Here is a 20,477-nt window from a genome sequence, read left to right on the forward strand (position 1 = left end):
CCTCCCGTTCCCAGCTACGGCACCTTGCGGGGTTGGAGGGGGACTCACCTAGTATAGAAGCACCTTGTTCCTGTGAGCTTTTGATGGAGAGGAGAGGTGATGGGGGAGAAGCCCAGTGCTCTTGGCTGCCGGTGCCTTTAGCTGTATACCAAGGTCACCTTCCCCTTGCTGATGTATTTTAAACAGCTTCATCTTCCCACACTGGGGCCAGTGTCCTGCATGGGCTGCTCTGGTGGAGCTGCCAGTACAGGTGTGACGTGGGGCTGCAGAGGAACAGGGAGTCAGGGTGGGCTCAGGGGCTTGTTCATGGCCCTGTTGGTGTCCAGGCTGTGTGGTGCCAGCCACTGGGGCTCAGGGCTGCCAGCCTGCCTGGGCCTGGGCCAGATGAGCTGGGGGAAGGTTGGACTTAGAGCTGCACTATCCCCAGCAGCCAGCATCATAACTTTGGAAGATTTATGGAGGCAGGAGGGAGACATATTTTCATGTCATGCTGTCTAGGAGGCCGCTGGGCATGTGTGCTGCTGGGTGCCTTTTCCATTCTTGCGATTTAGATCTGTTTATACTTGAACATAAACTTACGCCATAATTTATCTCACAGCATAGAACAAGAGAGACTGATGCAGGTGTCTGGAAGGACGTCTGTGTCCACTGCCTTGTGCGGGTGCTGTCAGGGTTGATCTGGAAGCCAGTGAATCCAGGGAAAGACATTTGATGATGGCAATACAGCTGGAGTTAGCTTTACAAACCCTTGAGCTTCAACAGACAAAACCTCTCCATAGTCTGGCATGAAATGAGAAGAGCGGGTTCAGCAGAAAGTGAGAAGTCCAGTAACCCTGCCCAGGGCTCTGTCCTCGTCCATTAGAACCATGAACAACAAGCTTTTTTAAAGTTTTCCCCTCAGTCTTTGAACTGGCTGTGGTTCCCTGCCTTGGTTCCTTGCTCATAACAAGCACTTGATTTAAGCGGGGTGTGACAATAGCACAGTGATTGCTGCTGCGATGGCAGTGATATAAGATGGTGGTTGAAGAGCACGTTAGGTGCACCTTTGATACATCAGCTCAGGGTCATGTTCAGTGCTTTCTGCTCAGTGTCTCTTGAGATGGGCAGTGCCATCTGAAGCCGGGGCCTTGGGTATGGCTGTTCCCATGTTCACAGGGAACAGCCTGGGAGGATAATATTTTGCAGGGAACAGCACTGCTCCCGAGACTCTGTCCTGGGTCGTTCCATGGCAGCATCTCCTCTGGAAAGCCTTGTGTGGTTGCATTGCTCAGAGGTTTTTGTGCTCCTGAGAGGCAGATTTCAAGGAAAGCCCTTGGCTGCACTGTGATATGCAGGGCGGCTTGTTCCTGAACCCCTGCACCCCAGCATGTGGTCACATCCTCATGCTAACCGCTTACTGCTTCCAGGCATTGCTTGAGCAGTGGGGTTTTGCTGCATGTTACACTGTGTCCCACCATTTGGCATGGGGGATGGAGGGCAGGGGAGATCCCACAGTGTTTGAAAGGATTTGGATAAATCCTTCTTAAGAGTCATTGACTCATCAGAGTGTGGTTAGAGAGAAGGAGGGAAACAGATTGTCCTTGTGGGGCTGGAGCTGCCATGGAGCCCCATGCTGGCATGTGAGGCTAGGGGACATGCATGCCTGGACACCTGACTGAAGAAGCATCCCCTCTTTCCTCACCAAATTTTAGATGGTCTCCATTCCACAGAGCAGAAATGTGAGCCTCGTGGCTGGATCGCGCTGTGGGACAGAAGTGCTTGTCCCCAGAGGTACAGGGATGTGTCCCTGCTGTGCCCAAGCCCATCTCAGTGTGGTTCCCTGGGGTTTCCCCTCAGCTTTGAGCTCCCCCTTAGGATTTCTGCCTTCTGTGCATGGCCAGCTCTGCCAAAGCTTGTGGGCAGCTTGCTTTGACAGTTATTTATTACTAAAGCATCTTGAGGTGCTCAGTTTCCACAAAGGCAGATTACTGAGAATGTGGTCAGACCAGGCAGCAATGTCATGTTGTGAGAAAGGCGAAGACTTGGGGAGGGAGAAACAGCTGGGGCTGGGTGCAGGGATGTGCTGCCACCTGCTCCCCTCACTGCCTGGTGAGGGGTCCTCATTCTGCCCAGTACCTGGCGCTGGTGCAGGTAGGAAGGGCTGAGACACTGAACCAGGGGGCATGGAGCAGACTGAGAGCAGCTTCCCAAAGTCCTGGCTCTTCCTGTGTGCAGGCTTAGGTGGGCCCAGGCTTAATCTGTCCAGAAAGTTGTCACCTGGTTTGCATTTCTGAGTAGCAAGGGTGATTCTCACTGCCTGCCAGCCATTGCCTTTGGCTTGCTGGGGTGCCTCATATAAGCCTGCAAGAGCACTTCTGCCACACTTTATTCTCCTTATTTCATGGTGTATCATATCCTTTCGTGCAGAGCTCCACACAGGAGATTGGAGAAGAGCTGGAGGATGGTGTGATCTACAGCATATCGCTTCGGAAAGTGCAGCTCCATCACACAGCCAACAAAGGGCAGCGATGGCTGGGGGTAAGCTAGGGGCTTCACCAGCCTCCTGCCAGAGGGTGTTTTAAAGGTGTTTCCTGCCAAAGTCAGGGCTTTGCAGGGTTAATACCAGCACATGTCTCGCCCTCTTCTTGCTCCCCCAAACCCTCCTGTCCTGGGGGGTGTCCTTCCAAGCCTTATCTGGGAATCATGGGATTACTTGGGAGCAGTGGCATGGGAGCACCTGCTGGCCTCTGCCTCACAGGAAGGGGCATGGGGGAAACAATCTAAAGCCCATTTTGCAAACAGGGCAACTCTGATTTGCATTTAGATTTTGGCAACTTTGAGGCCTTTCCTGGCATTTCCCAAATGCTCGAGTTTTCTCAGCTGTGTTGCTGGTATTTGGTGTCTGAAGAGACCCGGTTTCCCTTTCTCAGACCCATCATGAGAGCCCCAGGCCTTGTGTAGGGTGTCCATGGGCCCCGCCTAGACCCGAACAATGTCTTTTGAAGCTGAAAGTGTCTGTCCTCACCCAGCCTACTGACTTCTGATCCTGTCCCCACAGTTTGAGAATGAGTCAGCCTTAAACCTCTACGAGACATGCAAGGTACGGACAATAAAAGCCGGGACCTTGGAGAAGCTGGTAGAATACCTGGTCTCGGCCTTCAAGGGCAATGACTCCACCTATGTCACCATCTTCCTGTGCACTTACCGGGCCTTTGCTACCACCAAGCAAGTGCTGGATCTGCTGCTTAACAGGTGAGGCTGCCCTGAGCCCCAGAACACAGCTTCGGTGGTGTCTAAGCCCCCTCAACAAGGAGAGCCCCAGCTTCTTTTGCTGCCATGCCTCGGAGGGCTGATGGGCTTCTCCAAGCTCCATCAACGTGAAGGTTTTGGGGCTGGGCAGGGAGGACACAACCTCCCAGAAAGCTGGAGCCTTTTCAACTGATACTCTGCTGTGAGGTGGCCAGTGCCAGCTGCTTCCCTATTCCCATAACATGGGGGCTGTGGCAGAGAGGGGGGAACAGGACAGTGCCTGGGAAGTTCATCCTGACCCCCTGGCAGAGCTGCGGGGTGATGTGGAGGGAGAAGAGGCAGCACTGAGAGGCAGCTGATTCAAGGATGCTCACAGCTTCCACGCTGTGCCCCACCAGGTACGGCAACCTCCATGTGCAGGTGAATGGGGACCATGCCAGGCATGCTGTGGATGAGAGGATGGAGCTGAAGAAGTAAGTCTGACTGCACTGTGGGTGAACAAGATGGGTAGCTCTGGTGACAGCTCTTTGATTCTCGCTCAAAGGCATGTGTTATTTCTCTTGTCCCAGAGGTGCTCCTGAGGCTCATGGGGGTGCTCATGAGACTGCACATGGTTGTCTCCTGGCACCTGATTCTCACACAGGCTTGCCTGTGTTTCCCCCCCCTCCCTGCAGCACCATCTCCTCCATCCTGGGTGCCTGGCTGGACCAGTACTCAGAGGACTTCCGCAAGCCCCCGGACTTTGCCTGCCTCAAGCAGCTCATCTCTTACGTGCGCCACAACATCCCTGGCTCAGACCTGGAGCGCCGAGCTTGCATCCTGTTAGCCCAGTTCCAGCAGCAAGAGCAGAGCGAGTCCGAGGTGGAAGGTGGGGGTCCTTTTCCTGCTTGCAGGGGGCCATTTGGGGCTGCAGGTGGAGGTCGTGCTACTGTTTGGCATTAAGGGTCTCCAAAACCTCGGGTCTTGCCACATGGCTGAGCCCCCATAAACCCTGCCTGTGTTTACATGAAGGTGCACCGGGAAGCTAATCCAACTGCACCAGAAGTGGGATTTCTAAATGGATTAGCTTATCTGCCCTTAAGCCTCTGCAGATACATGTGTTCAGGTTTAAAATGACTGTGCTTTTATCTGAGCCTCGTTTATTGTGGTGTGAAGCCAGATGGGAATTAAAAGCCCAGGTGGTAGGATATGGGTGTCCACAGGGAGCTGAAGTGGTTCAGCATGGGCCCCAGCTCCTGTCAGCACTGTGGTGCTCAGCTTCACACCATCTCTCACAGCTGTGGACCACAGTGGCTGCACCTTTCAGCTGGTGGAAGAGAACGGGGTCAGGGACGGGAAGCCGGATTTCCTCTCCTTCTCCCCAGAGATGGTAGCAGAACAGTTCACACTGATGGATGCTGTGAGTATTCATCCAACAGCTAGGTCAATGGTGCTTTGCCTGCCTGATACCTGCAACTCTGGGCACAGGCCTGTCTCCTTCCAGCCATCTCTTCCTCCTGGCTTGTTCTTTTCCCAGGAGAAGCGGACACCCATCTCCATGCCTTTATCTTCCAGGAGCTGTTTAAGAAAGTGGTGCCTTACCACTGTCTGGGCTGCATCTGGTCCCAACGAGACAAGAAAGGCAAAGAACACCTAGCACCCACCATCCGTGCCACGGTCTCGCAGTTTAATAGTGTGGCCAACTGTGTCATTGCCACATGTCTCGGAGACCGGTCCCTGAAGCCACAGCACAGGGCTAAAGTGGTGGAGCGGTGGATCGAAGTGGCTCGGGTAGGACAGCTTACTGTCCCTCTCGGCCCAAGGGCTGAGGTTTTGCAGTGCCTGAATCCCAGCAGATCCCTGAGCTTTCTTTAATGCTGAGTCCTGTCATCTCTTTGTCTGCCCCAGGAGTGCCGCATCCTGAAGAACTTCTCCTCCCTCCGAGCCATTCTCTCAGCTCTGCAGTGCAACGCTGTTCACCGGCTGAAGAAGACCTGGGACGAGGTCCTACGGTAAGGAGCACCTGCTGGGTTCATGTGGCCGCTGGGAGGTTTCAAGGGGCAGGTTATGCTGTGGCTGCTATGGTCCTTGAATATGTAGATGGGATCATCTCAGCTCCAGCATTGCTTCTTGTAGTGTGCCCAAAACACAGGGACCAGTATAAGGGGTCAGGGAGGAGATAAAAGTGTTACGACCTCCTTTCCATGTGAAACACCCTGCAGTAGCCTCCAAACAGCAAGGCCCTTCTAGAGCTATGAGCAGAGCTGGGGTCATTTGGGTGAGCAGAGGAGGAGACCAACTGTGACAGCACTGCTGACTTTTCCCCTGAGCAGGGAGAGCTTCCGCACTTTCCATGAGCTCTCAGAGATCTTCTCCGACGAGAACAACCACTCGCTGAGCCGGGAGCTTCTCATTAAGGTATGGGGAAGTGGCATCCACATCTCTCTGTCTTTGGCATGGAGCACAGGCTGGTGCCAGCACAAGTTTCTGCAGTGTTCCAGTCACCAGAATAAAGCCTTGTCAGTGCTGCTGGGGTGTCAGGCAGGGGTACAAGCAGGGTATGCTGGGTCTGGGGAGCAGGCAGGGGTTTTGGACTAGGGTGGGCTTTCTGCTTCTCCACCAAAAAGTCAACACTGTCTGCAGCTTGCAGAGAAATACTCAGCAAGCAGAGATAAGCAGTGGGATAGGATCCAGTGCGTCAGGTGACAGCTTCTCCCAGGAAGGAGCTGCATTTTAACAGCACAGTGTGAAATCCTCTTGATGTCCGGTGGGGTTGTAGTGTTTGTGGAAGGATGCAGCAAAACTGTCCTTCTTCCCATTGGAGCCTCTCTGCAGCTTCACAGTTTGGGGGCTGAGAGGACACAAAATGCAAAAAGGAACAAACCATTCCATTGAGAAGGTTTATACAGAGCTGGAAGTGGGATCAGCAGTTCCTGTTCACTAAGCTGCTCCTCTCTGTGAGCCATGAAAAATCTCAGGTTTGATTTCTTCCCCTCCCCTTCATCCCTCTTTTCCTCTGCAAGGAAGGTTGTACAAATGAAAGCGGGTGTGAATTTTAGCTCATCTATTAGTGCAGGTTCCCACCCGCGCTGATCTCCACCTCTCCCCACCATCCAGGAAGGCACATCCAAATTTGCCACCTTGGAGATCAACCCGAAGAGGGCTCAGAAGCGGCAGCAGCAGCAGAGAGAAATGGTGAGTCTGACACAGGTGCCCCTATGCCCCCTCCCTGGCAGCTGCTTAGGGTGGTCCCAGCTCTCTGCTGACCTCGCTGTCCCTTCTGTCCCCACAGGGTGTGATGCAGGGCACCATTCCCTACCTTGGTACCTTCCTCACGGACCTGGTGATGCTTGACACCGCCATGAAGGATTTCCTGGATGTATGTCCCTCCATCTCTGTTCTCCCCTTCCTCTCTTTCTCCACACAGCAACCTCAGAGGCTGGGCTGATGAAAGGAGGGCTTGTTCCCTGTGCATCCTACATCTGACACTGCACCCTGCACATCCTATATTCAACATTGCACATCCACCTCTGTCAGCACGTGGAAATGGGCCAGTCTCACGCTGCCTCTCAGCAGGGACACAGGCACTGTAGTGGAGGGGGGGATGAGAGCAGTATTTTTCTGCCTGCTCCACACTGACATTTGGCTCACTCTTTTCCAGGGTGGGCTGATCAACTTTGAGAAGAGAAGGAAGGTGAGAGCTTTTCCCAGTCTGCAGCACAGCAGGGTGGAAGGAGGAGGCTGACTTGGTGCTAGCCCAGGCTATGCCAGTCTCTTCGGGGTCAATTCCTCTCCTGTTTTGCTGTCATGCCTTCATTTTTGGGGAGAAGGATTCTGGTCCTTCACATCTGCCTCCGTACATGGGGCTGGCCTGTTTTGGAGAAGACTGTGGCTGGCAAACAGGTCTGGACTCATCGCCTCTATTTACTGCAGGAGTTTGAAGTCATTGCTCAGATCAAGCTGCTTCAGTCAGCCTGCAACAACTACAGCTTCACGCGGGAGGACCAGTTCGTGGACTGGTTCCACAGCCTGGAGCGGCTCAGTGAGGCTGAGAGGTGAGTGTGACAGGGGACTAAGGCTGTGCTGCTGCTGGTGTATGGGGAGGTCCCACTCCTGGTCTCCTTCAGCTAATGAGCAGCAGCTGCCCCATGCTCCAGTGTCTGCGCTGCCTCCTCTCCACAGCCATGGCAGCATGGAGAACTCAAACCCTCATCTTTCCCCTCCTAGCTACGGGTTGTCATGTGAGATTGAGCCACTGTCAGAGTCAGCCAGCAACACGTTGAAAGCAAAGAAAAACACAGGCATCATCAAGCGATGGAGCGAGTGAGTCTGCTTGTCCCCTGGAGACAGGGGCAAATGTGGGGCATCACTGGCATTGCAGGGAGCCAGGCGGGGGTGGCTGCTGTCATGCCAGCCAAGCGCACACCTGCTCTGCCCTGTTCTCACCTGCCCTGCATCTCTCCTGGCAGCCGGCAGCCACCAAGCACCGAGCCCTGCAGCAGCAGCAGCTCCCACTCAAAATCCTTCGATCAGCTCAAGTGTGGGCAGTACCTGTGCAGTGGGGATGCCACTGACTCAGTGAGCGTCACCTCCGCTGGCTCCAGCAGCTCTGATGTGGAGGAGATCAACATCAGCTTCATCCCTGAGTCCCCCGACTGCCAGGAGAAGAAGGTATGGGGCAGCTCATGGGGTCCGGGCCTCTGGAGGCAGGTGTGGCTATTGTGTGGGAACTGCCCCAGCACTGGGTCTGGGGGGTTCCCAGGGGTTGTTTCTGACCCGCTGGGGTGAGGGAGGCCCCTCCCCTTTGCTGCTCCACTGGAATGGCAAGGCTCTTGCACCTCTGGTGACTGTAGTCATGTCAGTCCCCTGTTGTCACAGGTCAGTGAGATCCCTCTGGCCTCCCTCCCCCAGCGCTGGTACGCCCTGTCTGTGGCCAATGGAGAAGTTAAACCCGCTGTGTCCTCCGCATCCCCTCTCCTCCCTGCCCTCCAGTTCTGGGAATCCACGTCCCTCTCCTCCCTGGACACATCAGGCATTGGCTCAGGCTCCAGCAGTGCCTCGTCCTCTTCAGTCTCCTCCACGCCAGTGACGGCCTCCCGTACCCACAAGCGCTCAGTCTCTGGCATCTCTAGCTACTCCTCCCTCTCGCTGCCCCTCTACAACCAGCAGGTCGATGACTGTTGCATCATCCGTGTCAGCCTGGCTGTGGACAACGGCAACATGTACAAGAGCATCCTGGTTAGTGCAGGGCGCGTGTGGTGATGCCAGGAAAGGGTGGCTCACCCCACTTGGTTGTGGGCAGGGCCCATTTTGGGGGTAGGCCATAGTGAGAGGCTTTGCAGTGTTTTGCACTCCTTGGTTAATAATGTTCTCTGCTCTCAGGTGACAAGCCAGGATAAGACCCCAGTTGTTATTCGCAAGGCCATGGCGAAACACAACTTGGATGGGGACAGGCCTGAAGACTATGAGCTCGTTCAGATCATCTCAGAGGAGAGAGGTGTGTCCTGGGGTGTGGGGGCTTTCCTGGGGTCTGTATCCTCAGCCAGCCATGAAGCTCTGAAGCCTGGCTTGGAAGCTAGACTTGGAAGTGTCAGTACCTGGGGACAGCTCTCAGCCCCACTCTGCCCCCCCTTCAGGGAAAGGTACCCAACTGACCCCCATCCTTGGTCATTTCCAGAGCTGAAGATCCCCGACAATGCCAATGTCTTCTATGCCATGAACTCTGCTGCCAACTATGACTTTGTGCTCAAGAAGAGGGGCTTCTCCAAGGGAGTGAAGATCAAGCATGGCTCCAGCTCCACCCTGCCCAGGATGAAGCAGAAAGGCCTGAAGATCGCCAAAGGGATCTTCTAGCCTCAGCCCCACTGCCACCCATCACCAGCGGGGCTTTTGGGGCATGCTGATCCAGCCTTGGCTGCAGCCGGCCCTTGTGCTGCCTGGCAAGGCAAGAGCAGCGGTCCTTGCCCACAGGTCCCACTGTGCCTCACCCTCCTGCACCAAGAGCTGGGCACTTCAGCAGCCGGTGTCGACCTCGGTCCGTTTCAGTTGGGTCCTTGTTTCTGCACAGGAAGACAGCAGGATGGGGGCCTCTCTCTCTCTCCCCCCTCACTCTCTCTGTTTCTCTTCCCCTCCCGCCTGGTGTGACACTAGTCCAGCCCAGCCACTGGGCAGCCCTTGTCTGGAGCTTGCCTCTGCCGTAGGTGCCTTGTGTCCGAGCAAGCCAGGGAGTAGTGACTCACAAGAGGGGCCATTTGCAAGGAGTAGAGCACAAGCACATGGTGGGGTGCTCTTCTTCCCATTTTCCTGGCATTGTTTTACCTCCATGTCCTTCCTCCACGGGATAACTGGCATCACTGTTGCCACACTTCTCTGCCTGTCATTCCTTTGGGAGAAGCTGTGGATGCCCTGGTCTGGGAAGTGAGCTGGAAAGGATGCAGCCCTGCACCGATGCTTGGAGCCCTGTGGAGGAGGGCTGTGTCCATGCCATGATGGATTGGGTGCCTCATACTCTCAACAACTGAAAGCCTGCGTGGTCTCTCTTCTCTCCCCAGTCCAGCATGTCCTCAGCCAGACTTTCACAGCCCGTGTTCAAACTTGCACCAAAGATCAAACACCAGTGTCTCTTCTGCCATCGGGGGAAGCTTTGGGTTGTGCCCCAAGTGCTGCCAGCCCACGAGGAGGAGAGCAAAATTCTGTTTGAACTCGTGTAAATAGGGACCTCGGGTCTGCATGGGCAGGTGAGGAGCCAGAGCTCCTGGTGCCCCAGCTGTTGCCCACAGAAAGTGCCACTCGCCTTGGGCTTCAACCAGACTTTTTCAAACACTGACCATGGGAGAAGCAGCACTGAGACTTCTTTTGTATAAAACAAAATAGTTTACTGATTTCCCCCCCCCCCCCCCCCGCCCAGTATTTATTGGTTGTAAATAGAAGAGTCAAACTTGTACATTTTACTAATCCAGCCTCTGCCTGCCCTGCAGTCCAGTCCCTCTCCCCACCCTGGTATTTAAGGATGCCTGGAGGGACAGTGATAGCAGCAGAGTCTCTCTGCCATGCTCATGGGGTGCAGACACTGCTGGCCACCCCCTCCCTTGTTTTTCTACCATCCAAGCAGGAGCAGAGATGCTTGTTTTAATCGCTGTAGGAAACACTAACCCAAAGGGGACCATTTTTTACTCCTGCCTCCATCCCTTTTTTTTCTTTTCAGCGTGCTTCCTTCCAGTGTATTGTTCCCGTTTCCCTCTCTCCGTGCTCCTGGGGGTTGCAGCACCTGGGGATGCAGCAAGGCTGAATGGCCATGCTCCAGGGGCCGGGGCTGCTGGCAGTGTGCTCTCCCAGCCCTCTATCCCCTTGGGTGGCATTGCACATCTCTGCACATGATGGGAGCCCATGGGTCCCTGACACAGGGGCAGCCTTGTGCCTCCCACCCTGCTCAAAACCCAGCCCTTGGGCACCAGCACCCAGGGTCCTCCCTCTGCTCTATGCTGCCAGCTCCTGCCCACCCTGGGGCCATGCTGGTCCCCCTCCCACTAGTGTCCCGCAGCAGCCCAGTGTCATCGGATGGACTGGCTGTACCGTATGTATTTTGTACCACTTCAGTGAAGGAGCACACTCCCCGGTGTGTCTTGTACACAGCAATGTACTTAATCTTTGCAGTAAAATACTGATGTTCAAATGTCTCTGTCGCAGGGCAGAGCTTGTCTTGTCCTCCTTCCCTAAAATGCTGGCATGTTCCTGGAGAAAGAAGAGTAGGCCTAACTGTGGGGAAGGTGGTTACTACCTTACATTAACTCAGCTGAGCTGAGCTTTATTTTGTATTTGAAGTAAGATACAGGCTTTTTGTTTGAGGGACCAATACCTGATTTTCAAATGAAACCTATTCATTTGAACCTGTGAGTAGCTGGGACTTTTGCATTTTCTGGTTGCGTCCAGTTTACTGGATGTGCCTTCAATATAAGCAATGGCTTTAAGAGCAAATGCAGTGGTTGGTCCTTATGGTTTGGATACAGTGGTCTGCCTTGGTTTGAGGCATCATTCTTCTGGTGCTCAAGGGCTCATTTCCTAGCATGGCCAGCATGTTTATCTTCTGTAACTGCACAAACAGCAGTGAATATTACTTGGATAGTGTGTTGATTCAGAGCATGGATATTAAGGATGCAGCAGCATGATCAAGAATTTTGCTGTGCCTGTGGCTGTATAGATCCATTTAAGGCCTAAGCTTTTGGAAATGAAAGGACTGCATTGCACATTCAGGACTGGTAATGCTGTTACCTGCTCAGGCAGAATTAAACACCCAAATTGCTACAGCCTTCCAATACAGGGAAATTTTGAAAATGTCAGGAAACTAAATGAACTCTGGCAAAAGTGACTGCTGGCTCCTTTGGCTTTGGGCCTCCTGCTCATAGGAAGCTTGTGTTTTTCGCAGTGTTTCCAAGAATGTTTATTCGTGATGCTTGCTAATATCTGAGCACATATTCTTACATGGCAGCACTACGTCCACTGCATCTCTCCTTTTCTTCTTTGTGCCATGATGTGCTGCACTGACAAGCGTAACTCCATTGCACAGCCGCTTGTGCCTCAGAATTCCCACATGGGCAGGACCTACAACTTACCTTGGCTGGAGGTGTCACTAGACAGAACAAGATGTGCAGCCCCCCCATCTTAAAGCTGTAACAATGCCTTTGTACCTACAGAGGCAGCCTGTGCTACCCTGAGGTAGAAGCACAAAGCAAAACACAGGATCTCCCAGTATGCCATGATGAGCACACACCTGAGTCCTCAAATGCAGCTTCTATGGGGATAGATGCATAGGTAAATACATATGCTAGATACTCAGCAGCACAGCTATGTGTCACAGTGTGAGAGCCCTGCAGATGCTGCTTTTGTGGGCTGGAAGCCAAACCTAAGGAAATAGTTCAGCCTAACAAAACTCCAGAGCACATCATAAAAGCTGAAGCTTTGAGAAGCCTCACACAAGCGCAAGAGTCTCAAAACACACTGAACATGCAGTAGAGTGTATTATAGGCAACTAATGAGAAACCTTGTACTCGTAACACACAAGACTCCAAAAATGCCAGCAGATCCTTAATTTCTGTGATAGAGTGGTACCAATCCAGCTGGCAGTGGCAGACTTAAGAAGTGGCCAGCCTCTGTGGACCTGAAGCTCTGCTCCATTGCATGCATCCTTCTGTCTCTGCTAACTACCAGAGAAGTCAAAACAGGCTTGAGAAGCACACTGGCTCGTGAGGACAACATACACTACATACTGTGCAAAGGAGTTACTCACTGCCGGAAAGTGTTCTTTCCTGCTGGCTTTATTTCCAAGATCACCAGTGAGGTCTGATGCTCAAGTCATGGCCCAGGGTTTTCATTCCCCTTAGACAAGCAGAAGGGCAGCACCTGCCCTGGAGACTCCAGTAACACTAGAGTGCTCTGTCCTCATGTACATTCCCTGTTTTCCATGTGGACACCAAGCCAGTTAAAGTGCACTTCCTACACATGGAAACATTTGGGTATGTGACCTCTCCTCTCTTCTGGTATATTACCAGCTGGTTTGGATTCTGGGCTCTGTCTTAGGAGTTTGTTGAGCTTTACTTGAGGACTTATTAGCCAGCAGTTATGAAAATACAGGTAATGCTCCCTAACATCACGAATGGACGACAGCCATCAGCAAGCACCGCAGTTAGTGCAGAGAGCTCATCATCCTCTTAGTACAAGTTCTGCTTTCCCACATCCTGGGCATGGTTGCTGAACCCTCAGCTCTCAGGGTCCAACAACAGAGACAGTGTTAGTCCAGCAGCAGCCAGACTGCTCCCTGAGTTCACACATAGTCCAGAATTTCTGTCTCCATTTCATTTTCACTCCCATCAGAAGGCTTGAAGTCCTCTTCCTCCTCTTCATCATCCTCATCCTCTGCAGACTCATATGCCAGCTGCTCTTCGCTATCTTCACTGCTTCTTTTATTTGCGAAAAGAGCTTAATTGGGAAGAAAGAAAGACACCGTGATGCCTCTCTCAGCGAAACTTGTGGACATCTGCAGTAGAGTTCTTAAAACGTGTGAGAGGAAGGCAGAGGCTGGAGGGGTACAGCTACTATTTCACATCTTAACAGAATTTGATTAAGCCCAAAGCAGTCTGTTTCCATACTCCAGAAATGCTAGCAGAACACTGGCAGATCTGCAGTGCTGTGCCTCTTCTCCCAGCTGATTCTGATCTCTCTCACTGGGATACTGCTTTGGCTCAGCATGCAAAAATAATTTCCTTGCTTGTTGTTTGATTAATAACATCAATAAAAAGTAAAATGCCACCAGCAGATACATCATTAAGAATAGGATCTTGATTTTCACTGTGCAAAGACATATAAAACCTGAAGGCTGTGACACTGGGAAGATGAAACAGACGACCTTTACTTCCAGCTATTCCCAATAGTAGTAGTAGGTAGTAAGACAGTAATACACTTTGATGTTCAGAAGCATCCCTACCAGGTCTTGTGGATCTGATTATATGCTTTATCATCAGAGACATGGTATCTCGCAGCTCATCGCTAGTCTTTGGAACGCACCACCCATCCCGCTCTGTGCATTCTGACTCCGTGCCATCATTACGATGGATGATTTTCTGTAGCCTAAAAAGCAGCAAAAGAGAAGGAAATGTTAGCCCTCTACTTTCAGATACAGGCTTCAAATGAGGCAGGTTATGGCTTACTTCCCTTTTATTTCATTGAGTTGTAATATTGTATTTATTTGGGTAATTGTCATATGAGACAGGAAGTTCATGTGTGAAAAGTCTGTTCTATTTTAATGAAGCTAAACACCTCTCAAATCTATGGCTGAGAGAGGGAAATGGACTGGCTATAAACAATAGGGAAAATCCCAGGCACAGCTACAGGTTGGGTGGAGAAGTGATTCAGAGCAGCCTAAGGAGAAGGACTTGGGTATGCTGGTTGATGAGAAACTGAACATGAGTTGCTTCAGTGTGCACTTGAGCGCAAGAACTACCCATGTCCTGAACAGCATCAAAAGGAGCATGACCAGCAGGTTGAAGGAGGTGATCCTGCCCCCTCTGCTCTGCTCTTGTAAGACCCCACTTGCAGCACTGGGTGCAGTTCTGCTGTCCTCACATAAGAAAGACATGCAGCTGTTGGAGCAAGTCCAGAGGAGGCCACAAGGATGATCAGGGGCTGGAGCACCTCCTGTTTAAAGACAGGTTGACAAAATTGGGGCTGTTCAGCCTGGAGAAGAGAAGCTGTGTGGAGACCTCAGAGCAGCTTCCAGTACCTGGAGAGGGCTACAAGGATGGTGGGGAGGGACTCTTTAACAGGGACTGTAGTGATAGGACAAGGAGTGATGGGTTTAAACTGAAACAGGGGAAGTTCAGGTAGGATATAAGGAAGAAATTCTTTACTGTGAGTGGTGAGGTGCTTACACAGGCTGCCCAAGGTGGTTGTGAATGCTCCATCCCTGAAGTGTTTAAGGCCAGGTTGGATGGGGCTTGAGCAACCTGGTCTAGTGGGAGGCATCCCTTTCAATGACAGGGAGGTTGGAGCTAGAGGAACTAGATGATCTTAAGGTCCTTTCCACACCATTTTATGATTCTATGCTGGCTTTGAAATCCAGCTCTAACAGAAGACTCAGCTGCCAGTGTGCAATACCTTTCCACATTCAAATCACAGAGCTGGTAGAACATCTGCCGATAAGGGGGTAAAGCTCCTTCTTGGAAAATATAAATGGATTCCTAAGAGGAGGAAAGAAGGAGAAAAGATTAATGTGCATTTTTATGGTGCAACAAGACAACTTTGGCATAACCGATCAGTACTTCCAGTGGGCTGAATCAAGAACAAGGTGCTTCCAATGCAAATCAGTTCCAAGGCACAGGGCTGCATATGATAAAAGATAAAGCTGAATTCCGAATGCAGCAAAACTTCACTGCAGCAACAGTCAACAGCATCACAGTTGTGCAGAGAACTTATTTCATCTCTCAAACTGCAGCTGTGCAGCCTGTTACTGTTTAACAGTGGCTCATAGGTTTCATTCTAACAAAAAGGGAAGAACGAAAGACTCCTGGTTTGTAGGACAACTTGATAAATACATGGCCATTTTTTTGCATTTCGCTGATCACAAAGTACCAGTTTTATCAATTGAAACAAAATGCTCATGACATCATCTAAGACTAGGGCTTGCCTAGTCTTGCAGAAATACATTTCTGCCATTTTGCAGAAATACATTCAATGCACAGCAGGTGAAATTCTGTAGTGATGTGTATAACTAGCAGCTTCCCAGGAAATCTGAGGACATCAATTCACCCACAACTGTTCCCTCACTGACTGACAAAATGGTAAACAACACTTTTTATTTAAGATTCTTGTTAAAGAGAGTAATAGTTACCTTCAGTTTATACCTACTGGAGGCAGTCTTTCTTGCACCAGGGGCACTGGATGTACCTAGCCCCTGTTTCAGATCATGTACACTGACTGTGTGACTTACTGAAAGACAAGAAAAGAGTCCTAATTAGGGACATCTTTCATCCTGTGGCATTGTATTATCATTTCTCTATGCTGACTCAACTTTGCTGGTCAGCAAAAACCAGACTAAGCCAGCACCTGAGCATGTGTTACTCATTCTTCAAAGACATTTCTAGACAGGCACAGGAGCAGTGGCAAGTTTGGTGGCTTTTTCCATAGCACACTTGTTCAGAATTTTAACTTCTTCTACTGTTCCTTGACAAAGAAAACAGAAACCTCTCCCCTTACTCTGCACCACCACTGAAGTGAATGTTGAATTCCCTCAGTATTGCTGGCAGAACTCCCTTGTCTGCTACCAGATACTGTGGCTCAGCCAGGCATGCACCAGAGACTCTCACAACACTTCTGAGAAGGAGATTATTCTACTGGCTTAACAGCAACACCACATTATAACCAGAAATAAAGCTCCGGTTTTGGCTCAGGTAGAACACGGGAAGACCCTTCACCACCTGGCACTAGGATAGACTAAACAAACAAAAGAGCCAGAAAGCCCTTCTGCAGGCACAGCATACCAGGCTTCTTGACGGTGATGGGCAAATTGTAGTTATATGTACTGCGTTTTGCTTTCACAGGCATGTCATTAGAGGCATAACCTAGAGGCGAAAAGAGAAAGCCAATAATGAACAGAGGGTAAGCACGCTGCAGAATATCCCTAGCTCAGTAACAGAAGTGGTGGGCTAGTGTGCAAAAGGCAGGGTGATCCTTGGGCTACTGTGATGTTAGCAAGGTGGGGAGAGGAGAGCTGTCACATCTATAAAACCATTTAGATTGGAACATGTGATGGCAATGACTGGATGCTAGCTTTCCCATGGACTGACCTCAGAAAGCTCTGAGACTGAGCATCCCACACAAGATGAGGTCCTTCCTGAGTTCCTCGAGGGAAAGCTACAAGGTAAGTAACAGAATGTATTGCTCAGTGCCTCTCCTGAGTGAGAGGGAAGATGGTCTGCTACATCTACTTGGGATTGGAATTCATGGAGGAGAAAAGTTATCCAGCTGACTATACAGTCAGTCCACTGAGTTTGGAATGTGCCAAATGAGGAAAGACAATTGCCTACTATAAAATAAATGTATTAAAGGAATATATGGAATAACTAGTAAGCAATGAGCTCAAAAGGAATCATCTTCACCAGAGCAGAAATATGGCAAAAGAGTGTGAAAAACAAGTAAAAAGAAAAGTACTATCAGGATTAATCAGAAAGCAGAGAGAGCATCTCTGTGGGTTGGGTGTTTTTACCATATTTCATTCCACAGCGAATTCGGAAGTCCAGTACTTGATAAATCTTTGCTTCAGGGTGTTTCCTGGGGTCATACCCAAACCTAACCCATAGGCTTCTCCAAGGACCTGTTAACTGTACAAACACACATGCGGGAAGATGGTTACAATAAAACCAGGACAGTGTTGCATAATTTCTTCAGTACAGTGTTGCAGAGGGTCTTAAAAAATTTTAGTATTTCCCCTCATTTTCCAAAGGTTATTTCTTTTACCAGACCTTTCCTCACTTGCCACAACAATATATATTTATCTACTGAAACTCAGTCAGTCAATGCATCGAAGCACAAATATTTGTGTGCTTTTACAAACTGACTTGCAAGGTCACCATAAAGTGTTTGCTTGGAAAAAATCTGCTATCTATGCCAGATGAACAGTCGAGTGTCTGACTGAATTGCAGAGCTGATTAGAACCAATAATGTGAACAGTTTCTGAATCCTCCACAGCTTTAACTTCTGTTCAGAAGCTAGGCTTTCCTTCCAGCATTCTCTTTACATAAGGTTAAGCACAGGTACTTTGGTGGTAGGGCCTCAAAAAATGCTAAAGAGCCAGGAACACCCAGCTGATGCTTCCTTGCTCTGCCTCCCAGCAGCCTCAGGCACAAGGGCAACTATACACACTTACCATGTAATAGGCCAAATATGGCAAAAGAAGTTTCAGCTTGTCTGGATGGACACTGATATTGGCTTTCACTGCATTCCGAGACCAGACAGGACGGACTTCAAAGAGCTAAAATAATACAAAAACAACCATGGAACAGTGGGAAGTAACAATGGCAGTTCAGCTTTCCAAGTGGACTTTTTTCTGTGCTGGGGTCTTTGGCTACCAAAATGGTAATGCAAGAACTAGTGGCAGAAAAAGGAACTTCATGTGAGCTGGCTGCAAAAACATTCAACTCTTGACATGTACAACTGAACTGAACACAGCGATGTCAGTGGTGTCTACTGACACTTGCTATATCAGTCAGTTACAATCACCAAGATTTTTTGGGGAGATCAGAGAAAATGGCTGCATGCAGTTTCTTCCTTCACAGTATGCTGTACACAGTACAGCGCTCAGCCCAGGAGTAAGGCACGTACGTACCTTTCTCAGCTCTTCCTCCACCTTTTTATCCACAGGATTTGTGCACACTTTCTTCCAGGTGTGTACAGCAGCATCCAGTGGTTTAGCAGGGACCTCTTTGTCATCAAAGTTCACAAAGATAGCGTTGTGTGGGCGACGGGCCCTGCTGAGGCCAATCAGGTTCTCACCAGACACCTGGGGATTGTTGTATCCTTCCCTAAGAAACAGGGAAAGGATCAGGTCTCCTTTTTGCCTGTGGCACACACACAGACCTGGGGCCTTGACAAGAAACATGTGAAAATGGAAGCTTGTGCTCAAGATTTTGGAAGAGAAGGGACTCAGCTGAGTGAGCAATGGGTCAGTTTGTCTCTCACCCCACCTCCCTATCACATACTGGTACCATAAAGGAATCTTGTGACACCACTGAGGAAAGTTTGGGGAATTACCCCATTGCTCTGTATGAAATGCATTAGGAGCACAAAAGGCTTCACACTCTGCATTTGCTACTCTAGCTACTGCAGCTTGGTAGGTACATAGACCAGGCAAAATGGAAACGCAGTTAAGATATCTATATATATTTTTTTAAGTGCCAATGAAGGAGCACGGTGAGAAACCAAAATATGCTTTTTGTGGGAGAGCTCACAGGTTGTTCTTCTGGCAAAGCCAACTGGTGACCAAGAGGGAACAGGTCCAGTGAGCACAGTCACAGGAACACATGGCACTGACTCTTGCACGCTCCCCCTCGGTTCCAGCCCGCTGGAAGCAGGCAGAAAGCCAGGCTCACTGCATGCCGTGCTTCCAGGAGCACGCTGGGGGAGGCCATCATCTTCACCCAGATCACCAGCTCCCCTCACCTGGCAAGGTCTCAAGTGGACTTTTGCTGGGGTTTCTGCTGTCCAGGCAGTTTCTGAAGGGTGCCTGCTTCTGCTGTGCCAAATCAAGAGGGGTAAAACAGATTAAGGCATCAGCTTAAACAGGAGAAATACATGAATTATGTATTTAGTTCTGCTCTGATGTTTCGAGAGCAGAGATCCTATAATAACAGTCAAGTCAGAATGGATTGGAGGCGTCTTCAAGTGGTTATACCTCAAGTAGAAGTGTATATCAAACCAGCAAATCATTTCACTACCTGTCTATTCCAGAACCAGTACAGTTATATGCTACATTGTGAGAAAAGGCACTAACCGGTGTTGTATATCTGGCCGATAGAAATAGTCAATGGGAGTGTCCAGACGTGAGAAAATTGGTGGTGGGATGTAGAGTGGTAGCTCTCTATTGAAAAATTCTTCCTTCTCTGGTTTGAGCATTAGGACTTTGTTGTACATAGAAGTTTGTTTTCCATCAGAACCACAGTGCATTGCCAGGTACTGGAAATCAGACATTCCTGTGAGAAACAGAAGTTAAAACATTGTAAAGTTAATTGTGAATATGACAGTATTTCTCACAACACTCAACTTACATGAGCAGGCGTCTGACAAATTTATGCAAAGGTTTACACAGCAAGTAGGCTATAACAACAGGACACTTGATTTTCCTTTCAGTCCTGAATTGTTTAAAGGGAAACACTTCTCTTTCCCATCAGACATACTTTGTCTTTAAGCCACGTGGACACAAACGCAAGTAATACCTTGAAATTTGTAAACAGTCACAACAGTCCCAAGAATTTCCATTTCAAACTGGACTTCAGGCTGGATTTGTTCTTTGGTATCCAACTGCTTCTTCTTCTTGGTCCTCCTCTTCACCTTCAGAAGCAGGGTGGAGGTGGGGAAGCGATTGGCACATACGGGATGGCAGTAGGGGTCCTTGGGGCGGAAATACAGCTCCAGCCTTTTGGCGGGGTCCGCATAGATCTGTCAGCAAGGCCAGGCACACTCTCCGTCAGCATCGCACCTGCATAGCCCATCTCCTCGGGCCTCTGGCACCAGCCCCACGCGCCCACACCGCCTCAGGGGCAGGAATCGCTGCCCCACTAGGGCCGGCAGCGCTCCGGGTGGACGCCGCCCTGGCCGGCACCTCCCGCCGCCTCTCTCGCGGTCTGCAGCCGGGCAGACGAGCGGCATTCCCCCGGAGCCACGCGTGGAGCCTATGCGGGCACATGCAGGGCCTGGACAGCCGGACAGAGCGATCCCCCAAGGGGCGGCTCCCTGCCCCCCGGCCCCTCCCCAGCGCCTGGGCTGGCCTCCCTCCCCCACAGACCCTCGGCCCGGATCACCTCCACCCTCCTCCGGGGTCCCCTCACCCGCGACACCCCCTGCTCTCCTCCCAGCGTCCGCAGCATGGCCCCGACGTCCCGCACCAGCCCCGGGTATTCCACGCACACGAGCCGCGGCGTGCGGGGCAGCTCCAGCACGGCCGAGCCCGGCTCTCCCAGCCGTCCGCACTCCGCCATGGCTCCCAGCCCGGGTAGATCCCGGCAGTC

At 50.9% G+C, this 20,477-nt stretch overlaps 2 protein-coding genes across 7 annotated transcripts in view; one reads left to right on the forward strand and one right to left on the reverse strand.

Annotated features, from left to right (window-relative positions):
• RALGDS (ral guanine nucleotide dissociation stimulator) overlaps nucleotides 1–9,169 on the forward strand; it is a 54,781-nt gene extending 45,612 nt beyond the window's left edge. For 3 of the 5 annotated variants that reach the window (XM_057409230.1, XM_057409227.1, XM_057409225.1), the window contains exons 2-18: nucleotides 2,407–2,517; nucleotides 3,038–3,231; nucleotides 3,627–3,701; nucleotides 3,903–4,096; nucleotides 4,506–4,627; nucleotides 4,783–4,998; nucleotides 5,116–5,219; nucleotides 5,541–5,625; nucleotides 6,325–6,402; nucleotides 6,500–6,586; nucleotides 6,869–6,901; nucleotides 7,141–7,262; nucleotides 7,435–7,530; nucleotides 7,677–7,878; nucleotides 8,086–8,445; nucleotides 8,590–8,704; nucleotides 8,885–9,169. In XM_057409230.1, the coding sequence (XP_057265213.1) occupies nucleotides 2,407–2,517; nucleotides 3,038–3,231; nucleotides 3,627–3,701; nucleotides 3,903–4,096; nucleotides 4,506–4,627; nucleotides 4,783–4,998; nucleotides 5,116–5,219; nucleotides 5,541–5,625; nucleotides 6,325–6,402; nucleotides 6,500–6,586; nucleotides 6,869–6,901; nucleotides 7,141–7,262; nucleotides 7,435–7,530; nucleotides 7,677–7,878; nucleotides 8,086–8,445; nucleotides 8,590–8,704; nucleotides 8,885–9,060 (2,370 nt within the window). In that variant the 3' untranslated portion in view covers nucleotides 9,061–9,169. The remainder of the gene's footprint in view (nucleotides 1–2,406; nucleotides 2,518–3,037; nucleotides 3,232–3,626; nucleotides 3,702–3,902; nucleotides 4,097–4,505; nucleotides 4,628–4,782; nucleotides 4,999–5,115; nucleotides 5,220–5,540; nucleotides 5,626–6,324; nucleotides 6,403–6,499; nucleotides 6,587–6,868; nucleotides 6,902–7,140; nucleotides 7,263–7,434; nucleotides 7,531–7,676; nucleotides 7,879–8,085; nucleotides 8,446–8,589; nucleotides 8,705–8,884) is intronic. The other 2 variants (XM_057409226.1, XM_057409228.1) reach the window with 2 other exon arrangements.
• Nucleotides 9,170–10,825: 1,656 nt separating this feature from the next.
• Nucleotides 10,826–20,457, reverse strand: GTF3C5 (general transcription factor IIIC subunit 5). 2 transcript variants are annotated; one of them, XM_057409232.1, is made up of 11 exons: nucleotides 20,377–20,457; nucleotides 19,686–19,908; nucleotides 19,244–19,442; nucleotides 18,080–18,275; nucleotides 17,621–17,725; nucleotides 16,961–17,075; nucleotides 16,236–16,316; nucleotides 15,587–15,684; nucleotides 14,854–14,936; nucleotides 13,685–13,827; nucleotides 10,826–13,179 (listed from the first exon to the last, which is right to left on the reverse strand). In XM_057409232.1, the coding sequence occupies exons 2-11, from the start codon at nucleotides 19,726–19,728 to the stop codon at nucleotides 13,025–13,027; spliced, it is 1,218 nt and encodes a 405-aa protein (XP_057265215.1). In that variant the 5' UTR covers nucleotides 19,729–19,908; nucleotides 20,377–20,457; the 3' UTR covers nucleotides 10,826–13,024. The 2 variants fall into 2 exon arrangements, with proteins under 2 accessions (XP_057265215.1, XP_057265214.1); XM_057409231.1 differs by having other exon boundaries at nucleotides 20,298–20,457.
• Between the last annotated feature and the right edge of the window lie 20 nt (nucleotides 20,458–20,477).

Source organism: Pezoporus wallicus, unplaced genomic scaffold, assembly GCF_028554395.1.
Source record: "Pezoporus wallicus isolate ANWC-B61680 ecotype Strahan unplaced genomic scaffold, APGP_CSIRO_Pwel_v1 contig_8341, whole genome shotgun sequence".
NCBI lineage: Eukaryota > Metazoa > Chordata > Aves > Psittaciformes > Psittacidae > Pezoporus > Pezoporus wallicus.